At 42.5% G+C, this 12,040-nt stretch overlaps 1 protein-coding gene across 3 annotated transcripts in view; it reads left to right on the top strand.

Annotated features, from left to right (window-relative positions):
- Positions 1–12,040, top strand: part of SLC45A1 (solute carrier family 45 member 1) — a 38,161-nt gene that overhangs the window by 22,505 nt on the left and 3,616 nt on the right. For all 3 annotated transcript variants that reach the window (XM_029578734.1, XM_029578736.1, XM_029578737.1), the window contains exons 5-8: positions 344–1,062; positions 4,633–4,786; positions 7,238–7,414; positions 10,158–10,363. In XM_029578734.1, the coding sequence (XP_029434594.1) occupies positions 344–1,062; positions 4,633–4,786; positions 7,238–7,414; positions 10,158–10,363 (1,256 nt within the window). The remainder of the gene's footprint in view (positions 1–343; positions 1,063–4,632; positions 4,787–7,237; positions 7,415–10,157; positions 10,364–12,040) is intronic.

Genomic DNA, 12,040 nt, shown 5'->3' with positions numbered 1-12,040 from the left:
TTTTGCATTAACTTTATTCAACTTGAATGGAAGTGCTACCTATACATGTATACTTATAACTTCTATGACTTTTTTTGGGCCTCATTGCACCCATCTGCCTTCTGGTCCCTTAAAAAAATAGCAGAGATTTGTTGCAGAAGGTTTGGCAGAAAATTAAGTACCAAAACAAAACTTTGCAGTGTATTAATCAAGTTATTTTTAGAATGCATCTTATTTTTTGTTGAGACCAAGAGAATATCCAAATTTCCTGTTGAATTCCAACTTAGGGGTTCTGCTGCAATTTAATCCTAACTGTTGTGTTTTTCTTAATCTTGTAAAGTAAAATGAGCTTTGTTGTCCGCAGGTCTTGGAGGTGGCTTTGGCTATGTTGTTGGAGGAATAAACTGGAATGGAACTAGTTTTGGGAGAACTCTAGGAGGGCAGCTGCGCGTCATCTACATCTTCACGTCTATCACATTAACCGTAACCACGATCTTGACTCTGATTAGCATTCCAGAAAGACCTCTGCCATCTTTCAGCAAGAAGAAAGCAATGAAGAGCCCAAGTCTTCCTCTTCCCCCTTCCCCACCAGTCTTCTTTGAAGAAAGTGAACATCAGAACCTCAGCATTCAAAATTCAACTCAATTATACACAAGCTTCACAAGTCCGATTTCCCCCCTCAGCCCACTTACACCAAAGTACGGCAGTTTTATAAGCCGGGATAACTCTTTAACGGGGATTAATGAGTTTGCATCTTCATTTGGGACTTCAAACATTGACAGTGTGCTCATAGACTGTTTTACAGGAGGGCATGAGAGTTTTATGGCTCTCTCCAGTAGCTTGCCAAGGCAAGCCGTCAGCCTGCCTAGAGTACCTGACACCTTCTACTCCCATGAGAACGGAGTCCTGGGGGCTGGGGAGCACTCTGGGACCGATGATGGTTTAAGGGTAGGCTCCTTAGATGCTTCAAGATCTCGATCTTCCGGCATCCTGAAGAGACCGCAGACTTTAGCTATTCCAGATGTGGTGGCAGGAAACTGTGCAGACAATAGCAGAAGAAGAAATGTGACTTTCAGTCAACAGGTAAAACAGAGAAAAAAAAACAGGGAAATTAGTCTTTCTGAAATAGAGAAGTCAGACTCAGATGATATCTGATCAAATAAGAGACATGACCTAGCAATTAAAATATAAGGATGGGCATGGAAAAAATTGTTTTGTTTGTTTTATGATGCTAATATTATTTTGGTTTTGTCATATGATGTATCATTTATTTTATTTTAATGCACACTATATTTTTACCATGTGCATATTTTACTAAATTATTTGAATAGCACATGCTGAAATTCTTTAGCATGTACTAAAATTAAACAAACGATTTCATTAGATTTTGTCATTTCAGTTGGGAAAGGACACAAAGCAATATAACAGATATCATTGATAGTTTTCATGGCATTTTAAAATGAAAGAGGTAGAGATAATTTGTTTATCAATTATTATAATTACTTTGTGAATAAGAATATACATCATAAGAGATGACATAATCACCTTTTAAATATTGCATCACTAAAAATTGATAGTATAATCATCGGTCATTTTTTATGTGGCAAAGATAAGATGTGCGATGCACATTCAATGATGTGTATTCATGAACACATACTGCCCAAATATGATGGTCACTAAAATTCATTGTTAATTGTTTTGGTATGTTAGTTTCCATTTTGGGTATCAATTATTATATACATTATTAACCTACATCAGGGATCTATTGTCTTCTAAGGGGTACTTTTATAACAGCCTGCATACTTTTAGGGGCTGTTATACACCTTAAGTTATACCAGTTTTCAAAGCAAGCCTTATGTATATAAGATTGCATTGAAAGTTATCCCACGAAAACTGCCTCCCACAAAGTTATACCTGCTACTTTGTACGGGGGGGAAGTTTACATGCCTTCTTTTCGAAACCAATAAGTATGCACATAAATTAAGACCCCAGCATAGATTCTGCCCCCACGGAACACTTCTCCCCAAATATGAGCAGTGGCCAAGTGGGGGGGGGGGGGGGGCGGTATATTTTATATTGTGTCATAGAACACTCTACACACAATCTGGTAAAGCAAAACAGTTTGCTGATTTTATTATCCATATATAATTTAGTAAAGTAATATCAACATTGAATACAGTATCACAGTAAACTGTACATAAATTAATACAGGTAAATAGGAGACAGAAATAAAGATAGAACACCTCCCTTATACGCCCTCCTCTATATAAGCCAGTGTTCATAGGAAATCTGGAAGGCTCAGACCCAGGGAATCTGAAAGAATGACTTGCTCTGTGTTCCGCTCAGCTCATCCAATCCAACTAAAATAAACAAATGCTATGCTTTTATATATCCCTCTGTAAGTTAGATGTTGTAAAGGCATTTCAGTACCAGTCTTTTGATCTCCCATTTTGTAAAAGACACCAACTGTTTAACTTATTATCAGATTATTGATATGGGTACTAGTCTTTAGCATTTGATCTTCCCAGGTGATGATAAATACCAAATGTCTTAGTCTTTGATGTTCCTTGGGGCCATCCCAGCTCTTTATCAGCACATTGGTGCCAGGAAGTCTCAGGAATGAGGGAACAAATGGCGATAATGTCATGCCTTTGTACAATCCCTGCACTCAAATCACATGCAATATATTGATTCATACTCAATCATTCGAGCCTGTTCTGATCCATAGCTGTCTATTCACAGTACATAGTCTTCCGGAACTTCCAGATATCTAGCAAACTGTCTAAAATTATCTTCCTACGCCAAAGCTTACGCACATGGAGGGTGTATGCATGTAATATTACGTGCGTGTCAGCCAGACAGATCTCAAAAGGGGCCATCTCTCCATGTAGTGTACTGTTTTACCAGCTGAAGTCCCTTTTGAGGAAATGTGTCATAAAATCGCCCACCCTGATATATGGATAAACCTACTGACCTGTGTACATGGAAGTTTACCCAGGGGGTGGGGTTTGGACTTTCATGCATACTTTAGAATTTTTGAAAGTATTCATGTACATGTTCTCTAAATTTTCCTGCATGCAAGCTAGCAGGTGTAACTGTGTGTGGGGTAGTTGTGGTGGGGAAAATGTTCAATGTGCATGAGTTTGCATTGAAAATTGGAATAACTCATGCAAGTACTTGTCAACATTCTTATGCGGGCTGTTTAAAAAAAACAAAAAAAACTGCCCCCTTAATGTTCCAACCCTTTTTATTAATGGAATTAACCTCATTCTGATGGGCTAAGTTTCCACTGGGAGGATAAAATTCAGATTCCAGTCTAGCCTGAACTCTAGTCTAAACTTTTTTTTTTCTTGTTGTTGAACTTCTGTTAGCAAGGAGCTGTCTTGAATGTAGGTAACATAAGGTGCTAAACGCCTGGAAATGTTATGGTGCTGGGTTTCAGTGGCAATGGCGCTTCATTTTTCCTATGCAGCAGAACATGAGAATGTCTTTGGACAGTCCTTTCATAGTTTTGCCATCACTGGCCTAGTAATATCCAGGGGAACCAGGAAAGAAACATCTTCTGCTTTGCCAAATATAAAGGGACTGATTCATGCAAGCTTTTTTTTTTTTTTTTCTCATTGAATGGAAGGAAAGCTGGAGTGAATCAGACCTATAGCGTTTTGCCTCTGGGTTCATATGTGTACGAAAAATATATTCTGCCACAATACGGAATTATTATGGATGTTGTAGACTCTAGTCAACAAGGATTTTCCCTGGGTACAGAATGAAAGCAAAGCCTACTTAATAGGACTATATCAAGCAGCTTGGTTGAATAGGACTCAGTGGGGTCCTGGTTAATTCTGTTCACTAGATATTTGTAAGATATATTATTGAATTTAGGGGGCTGGGAGAGAGAGACCCATGCTGGACCTCTTGTGCATTGCCTTTGTCTAGTGGTCCATGCAATACTGAAAAAAAATATTTCTCTTGAGCTTCGCAGCTGGTATCAGACTGAAATCTAGCACTGAAATCTAGCACTGGACAGATATGGAGCTTGCACTCTAGTCAAGGCAAATCAGAGGTTGTAGGAAATATGTTTGTTTATTACAGTGAAAATTGATAAGGCTAACATCTGGAAGAGCCTGGGGTTTTAGGCTAGACTTGCCTGAGGCAAGAGAGGAACCATGGCAGTGCAACTTGGAAAAAGCCCTTCCAAGCACAGAGTGCAATAGGGCGGACAGCATGGCTTCTGGAGCTGGCAGGGAAGGAGAAGGGCGCCGATAAGATCAGTGAATGTCGGTCACGAGGAGGGGGATGTAGGAGAGAGAAGAGGTAACAAGGAACTGAAGGTGTAGCTTGAATTGTATGTGGAAGCAAATAGTCACTGGCTGTTGCGGCACTAGAGGAAGGCACCCTGTGCAGCTGTGTTTTGAATAGACTGCAGTGGACAGAAAAATAAAATAAAAACTGAAAAACGAAGGTAATGAGAAATCACATCCGGACTAGATGCAAGTAGGAATGTTCAGGTGCATTCTGCTTTTAGTCTCGCAGCCCTGTAGTTTTAGATCTCGGTGACGTGGCAGCAGTGATCTCCTGTAGAGCTTGACCTGAAATAGTTTGATTTCCAGGTGTTTCTGTTCTCTGTGCTGATTTGGGGTTCTTGTGGTGCAGGTTGCTAATATTTTGCTGAATGGTGTGAAGTATGAGAGTGAGCTGCATGCAGCGGGTGAGATGTCTGAGCAGCCGCTTTCCGTGAAACTGCTCTGTTCCACCATCTGCCACATGCCCACGGCTCTACGTAATCTCTGCATCAATCATTTCCTAGGTAAACCTGCGCAATCGACTCTTCTTTAACTGGGCAACATTTGTTTTGTTTTGTTTTTTTCCTCCCCTCTAATTACACTTGAGCATGAATTTGTAACTTGCCAGCAAACCCCAGCCCATTCTAGAAGGGAATAAGTTGGTGGCAACGTGGTATGGATTACTGCATGCAAACCAACGAGGCCTGGAGGTTCCATCTGTCATGACCACTTCTGGGGAATTGGAGGAGGTCCCTGCACAGCTGGACGTCTTTGACCCCACACCCCCATTCAGCACAATATGGTAACCCTGCTCAACGCCAGCTACAGGCAGTTAGTGTAGCTGGGTTTAAAAAAAAAAAATGTTGTGGACAAGTTCCTGGAGGAAAGATCCATAAACAGTTATAAACCAGGTAGACTTGGGGAAAGTCACTGCTTATCCCCGGGCATAAGAAGCATGGAATCTCTCTATCATCTGGGATCCTGCCAGGTACTTGTGTGACCCAGATTGGCGACTGTTGGAAACAGGATAGTGGGCTTGATGGGCCCTCCATCTGACTCTGTACGGCAAACCTGGCCCGGCAGGTGGTGCAAAGTTTGGGAATGCTCACTCCCGACACTGGCACGGTTTAAAATTTATTTTCTGGAGATTAGCTCCAGACAGCTCCAGCCGAATTTTAAGCCTTGTAAATCAGGGCAGGAAAAACAAGCCATAAAGTGATCTGCTGCGAGACTTTAATTATTATAGTGGTAGTACAATAAGTCATCTTTAGTCCATCCTCTCTAATTTTAATGTTAGTAGCGTGGTTGCCATGTTAGTCCACTTGAAATACATGGAAGTAAAAGTTAACATTTTTGGGGGATTTTTGTTATACCCCTGAAAGTTGCTATATTGAAGACATTGACAGCTGAAGTGCAGCATAAACAGTGAGGAATACCCCACGTTGCCCTGTTGGAGTTTCAGTATTGATCTGGCGGGACCAGCTCAAAGGGGCAATTTTATTGCATGTTGATTTGTTCATTGGCCTGGTGCTGCCTACAAGGGTGCCAAGACTAAATGGGCTGGTGGACTGAGACTATTAATTCATTGGCTACTGAATGACTGCTAGTAATGAATCTTTTATTTTAATCATCATTGGCCTGAGCTAAATTTTGACAGGTGAGGTAAGCTATAAAATGTGCTAATTTACTGAGCCATCCAGTACCAACTCCAGGGAAAAGATACTCATATTTTTTTCCTTCTAATTTGATTTTGACATTGTCCTTTTAAGAGCAAGTTGGTCACTTAGTCCATTGTGACTCATGAAATTAAGGTGTTGACGTGCAGAGCCTGATCCTGTTGTCAGAATGACTTGAGTCATTCATGAGGTTGACAGATTCTGTCAAACCATTTTCGTTCGGTTAAAGAAGTGCCCATAAAATGATTTTTAATAATGTAATGTGAGCTTAAGTGTAAAGACCAAACAAGAGATCTATAGCTAATTACCCCCAAAGCGTGATCTACAGCAGCAGAACTATCAGACAGAAAGAGATGCCGCTGAGAATATCTGTATATTGGGATTGGCCCTAGGGCAATACTGAGGACTGCCATGCAGAAGGACCTGGATTTCATTTCCGGGCTTCTACATCCCAGGTGGTTTGGGGATGTCATGAAGGCAACATTCACAGCCCTTGGGGGGACAGTAGCCATAGCAACACCCAATGGCCAGATGTGGGGCCTGTGATTGCAGGGCTCCCAGAAGGAACCCCGGTGCATGGTGACAAGTTGAGGACAGTCACTGCAATGAGTTGACAAGGTGAGCTGGAAGGGGTTACAAAATAGGGAAAATATTGCCAGGTGGTTGCAAATGCAGGCTCACGGCATCAGGTCCCATGTAGTAAGGATACGCGTATATGTGCACGTCTGCCACCAAGAGGGAAGCCCCAAGCTTAGAAAATCTTAACAGGGTCATCAGAGACCATGAAGGACACAAGTAGCTGAGGTTTCCCTTTTTTTTTTTTTAAGGCTAATGGCCACTTTGGCCAGATGTGCTAGGTACTTTTCTACAGACATAAAATGGGAGACATCATTGTGATACATCTGGCTATATAGGCCAATCATATAGCACAGGTTTTCTAACTCTGACTGGGTCATATAATCTTAATTGGAAAGATATTCTTTGCATTTCTTATTCATTTTCAGTAAAGAAATGTTGCATGGTGACTGCAGTTAGCCACCATTGTAATACTGAAAAATTGGATTGGGGAGTCAAATTAGGAGTGTGGAATCCATGAGCCGTGTGCATCATGGAGTTTTTGTAATCTACAACCCAAGCCCATCCTCCTCCTTTTGTGCTTTGCTACTTGTATTTTGCTTCATTTTGTTACGCGCTTTCTTCTTGTGCCAAAAAAAAAGAAATGCCCAGTAGTTTCTTAGCCCGAGAAGACATGGTCAGTATATGCTGCTAATGCCCCGGAACTGTCTTGTTTTTCCCAAGGTTGGCTGTCCTTTGAGGGAATGCTGCTGTTCTATACCGACTTCATGGGAGAGGTGGTGTTCCAAGGAAATCCTAAAGCCCCCCACGCTTCAGAAGAATACCAAAAGTACAATGCTGGGGTCACCATGGGTTGCTGGGGGATGTGTATATACGCATTCAGTGCTGCTCTCTACTCAGGTACCGAGCTGTCGTCAAGTGTTGCTTTGCTTGCATTGTTGCATGTCTGGTAGGAGAAGGCAGACACCACAAGTAACACACTGCATCAAGAACTGGGGAGTGGCTTCGCAAGTTTCGTTTGCCATTCATTTTTGTTTCATGTCTCGCTGCTCTCGGTTCTTCGTTAAAGGGCCCTCTTACTGCAGGAGCATCATGACTAGATCCCCCGGACTGCGTTTTGAAAGTGCAGGGCCAGCCCAGCAGTTCAGTGGCAGTGCTGTGAGCCGTCGTGCAGAAGGTCCTCCAGTCTGATCCCCAGGTCAGGTCTTCCACTCCTTAGGTCAGCCATGGTCGACCCTTCACGAACAGGATTCAGGGTCCAAGGAACCCTGGTACATGATCCTCAGCCAGTGGCCTGCAATGACCAGACCGTGTATGTTGGGGGTGGAAGGGAGGATGGGGGAGATATGAAATAGGGGGAGAATCTCCAGGTGGTTACAAATGGAGATTCAAAGGAACAAAGAGGAAGCTAAAATGTGTTTATATTTCTCCTAAAATGATCTACTGGGTCTCTTTCACAATAGATAACTTGGCTTAAAAACCAAAATATTAATTTGTGAGTCTCCCCCAGTGTTAGACAGATCTCAGTTTTTTATTTTGCACTTGTACTGTCTTTCGTGGGACGTTTTTTATTGTATTATCAGAAATGCGTGTGTGTGTGGGGCGGGGGGGGGGTTATGATTTGGTTCTGACAAACTCATTTCAGTACACAGCAAGGAAAAGGATTTTATTGTGTTGCTTTAATTTAACAGACAGTATCACAACCAAGGGGAATTCATTGCTTATGGTTGCCTTACTGGCCATTGCAGTGATGGTCCTGTAGTAGGGGCCATGCACCATGGCTCCCTCCTGCAATCATAGGCCCTGAATCCAGCCACTAGGTGTCACTCTCAAGGAACGACCACCACTTCACCTCACCTCTGGGGAGAGAACTATGAATATTAGCTTAACCTCTTCCTCCTCCTTGCCTGCTGTACAAAAATCATTGAATAGAAATCTCCTGTTTCCTTCACCATTGTGAAAGACTCAGCTAAAAATAATTGGAAAGGATGGTCTCCCGTTTCATTAAAATCTCATTATTCATGTCTATAAAGGAAACCTTACTCTAACCAACCCAACAGATGTTGCTTCAGCTCCCCATGCCGTGTCTTACATGCTAACTCTACAATTTTGTAATTCGTGGTCAAGACTGGTTATGCTCTCCTGCCTGCAGTAGGTGTCTGCTGGAGTTTTTGCATTTGTAATTCCATTTCAGGGTTTGAGTTGCATCAATGCACAGGAGAATGAAACGAGCAATTTACATACAAATGAACACTCATCTTTGATGTACATCTTAAGAATAATCCCTCCCGTTCCTTCCAGGCTCAATTGCTCAGAAGGTGTACTGCAGGCAGCTATCTCACCGTAGACAGCCCCTGTAACTACCTTACTAATAACTGATAAACAGCGCAAACTGTGTACTTTTTATTTTGAAAAGAATTGCTGTACTTATTTTTCAATTATGCATATTAACAACACTAGCTTTTGGCTAAATAATTGCTGTTGACCTCTGTTATGTAGTCTTCTAGGCAAGGTAATTTTCTGGCTGATAGAGCAGCTGCAGGGATCACTTAAATATATAGTCTTGATTTCCAGCAATCATCCTGGCTTTCAGATTCATACTTGTGTCCTAATTTATGGCCATGTTCCCAGCCAATAGCGCCTGGAAAACACCAACTCTTGTTAAAAGGATTACATAAGCAAGAAAACCCAGTACAATATGGCAGGCATTTCTGTGCAGTAGTTGGAGCACAATTCTAATTGAATTACTTACTTGCAGCCTTCTCTACCAGGGCATTTTATTTTATGGAAACACATTCCTACATTTTTGGAAAGTAGGAGGAGGGGATTGGTTTGAGCTGTGTATATATATCTGCAAAGTCTTGCCCTTAGGCTTGCACAGTTCATTGTGCATATTTTATGTTCAATATGGAACTTGAATTACCCTTTCATGCCTTAGAGGTTGACCCTTGAGCACAAAAGGTCAAATCGCTTTACTTTTTATTTATTTCTTACACTTTAAATCATGTTATCATTCACACCTCAAAGCAGTTTACCTATATCAATAGTAAACATGCAATTCACACAGTTTGCAACAATTAAAATGAACAATATGCATAATAAACACAATTAACTAGGACACCAAATGTTTAAAAAACATGGAGTCCTTTCAAGTAAAACCAATGTTATATCTTGTTACAAACCTGAGCAGTGTGCGTCAGGTCATGCTGTGTACGAAACTATGCAATTCCAAAAGAGTTTGCAGAGATAGATAGGTTCTTGCAGGGTAGGATCCAGGGTCCACCCAAGTCTTTTTCTTTTTCTAGTGTAAGTGTTCATGAAGGATGCTGAGTTGTTAGTGCCAGGATCCAAGAGCAGAACAGCGAGAGCCCTAGAGCAAAACAGTGCCTGTTCTGAAGGGCCACAGGGTGCAGGTTTTAGCGGTGGTCGGTTGTGGTTCCACATTGAATCCAAGCCTTCCGGAGCTCACCCTCCCGTACCTGCAACTTTTTACTTTTCACTCTGCAGTTGATGGTTGGTGGGGGGGGGGGGAGTCCTGATTTTAAACTAGGTTTCCCCACCCTAAGTGGGAAAAGTTTTAAGACAATTGCATTCTTTGTTCTCTGGTAATCCGCTGCAAAATTCCTTGTCTTCTCTTTTACAGCCTTGCTAGAGAAACTTGAAGAATACTGCAGCATTCGCACGCTGTACTTCATAGCCTATCTTGCCTTCGGACTGGGCACTGGTCTGGCTACGCTCTCCAGGAACGTCTATATAATTCTGTCGCTGTGTGTAACGTATGGCGTGCTGTTCTCTACACTCTGCACGCTCCCTTACTCTCTGCTGTGTGATTATTACCAGAGTAAAAAGGTAAGTCGTGTGGTTAGTATAGATTTTTTTTTAAAAAAGCAAAACGCACTATAAATTCACAGTGGTGAGGTAATAACATGCAGCAGGGTGTGCCTTAAAGGAGATCTTCCTTCTGCTAGGCCTGCAATTATCTGCATTAGGTGTGCGTTCGTTGTGGTTATAAAGGGCGCTGAAAATCACGTTTCAGTCTGGTATAAGCTCGCGAGACTGGCCGAAGTCTGCTATTTGGTACGTCCGACGTGCGGCTCTGACCTCCAGAGAGTCCTGGCAACCTGCGGCACCTTGCGATCTTGCTTTTGATGACCTACGGCCAAACCCATTAAAGTTAATGGCGAAACGATAAAGCATTTTCATTTACATTTTATTAAAATTTATGCATCGCCCCACACAACTGAGGCCTGGGCCACAAAAGCATCACAGATTGCTGGATCTCCGGAGCAGCTGCAGTTGTAAGGAAGAAGGAGAAGCAAAAATGAATAGTAAAAAAGTACTGCTATTTCATTGGGTTGGTTCCCAACTCCTTGAGGCTCAAAACAGATCTGGGTTTTGGGGTAACCAAAAAATGTTGAAAGGAGCCAGATCAAATGAGTGCACCTCTTTCTCGTGCGTACTGATTCTGGGCAGCCCCGTAAGGCAGATTTGTTTGAGGGTCATGGCGTTTAGAATCTAGAGACTGTGTGATGTCATTCATGACCTCACCTGATGGCGCTCAGCAGACCGGGTGGACCAGATGTTAACATCTTATACATTTCTAGGAAATAATTTGATTGCACGGTTAAGAATGTGCCTCGTTTTTGTTCTTGAATACCTTTTTATCAAAGCTGCCTCGAGATTAAATCTGACGCTGGGTTATTTCAGAACCTGATCATCTGTGCTGTAAGAAAATACATTTATCCTTCATCGTATTCAGTTTGTGCCCCGCTGATCTTTTTGCCAATGGCATAGGCAGAACTAAATTACTTGGGGGAGCCCCCAAGGTTAAAATGTGTGGGCACTGTGGTCAGCCCCCGCCTTAACTCTGTCTCTGACACCATCCTCCCACTATCGCCTTCTGAGCCCATCCACTGTGGGTCTTCATAGGGCAGGGGCGATCCCCAGGCCCCAGTCCCTTGGGTACTGCTACTTAAAATTGTGCTGGCAGACCCAAAGCCAATGCTGTTTTTGCCATTCAAGAAAATAGTGTACAGCAAATATTTTAGAAATGCCGCCGGCCTCGAGTCAGCTGGCGCTATTTTGAAAAACGGCACCGGTGGGGCAGGAAAGATAGGATCACCCCTGCCTTCTGAAGACCCATACCCGATGGGGTAAGAAATGTGGCCATCCGCCTGCCTGCCCAAGCCCAGGGGATTAGGCGTCTGAGTAAACAGTGATGGAGCAGAGGTCCCTAAGGACCACTCATGGCTAAGCCATTGGTTTACACCCATGCGTTCCAAAAAATAAGGTCTGTCTACTAAGCTGCAATAATGCATTAAGGCACGTAGGGAGCCCAACACTTATAACTGTCCACAGGACACCATTTGCACGTGTAAGTGGGTCTGCCACCGTGTGGCAGGAGCTGCAGTTTATAACACACCATGTAGTTCTACCATGAAAGTACATATGTACAGTATGTTTCGATTTCCAATAGATGTAGCTCTCATCATGAAGCTAGAGTGCCGTGTGCATCAAAGGAGGTCT

This window comes from Rhinatrema bivittatum, chromosome 15 (assembly GCF_901001135.1).
Source record: "Rhinatrema bivittatum chromosome 15, aRhiBiv1.1, whole genome shotgun sequence".
NCBI classification, from domain to species: Eukaryota; Metazoa; Chordata; class Amphibia; order Gymnophiona; family Rhinatrematidae; genus Rhinatrema; species Rhinatrema bivittatum.
Note: the sequence above shows the minus strand (reverse complement) of the source record. Positions and strands in the feature narration are given on the sequence as shown.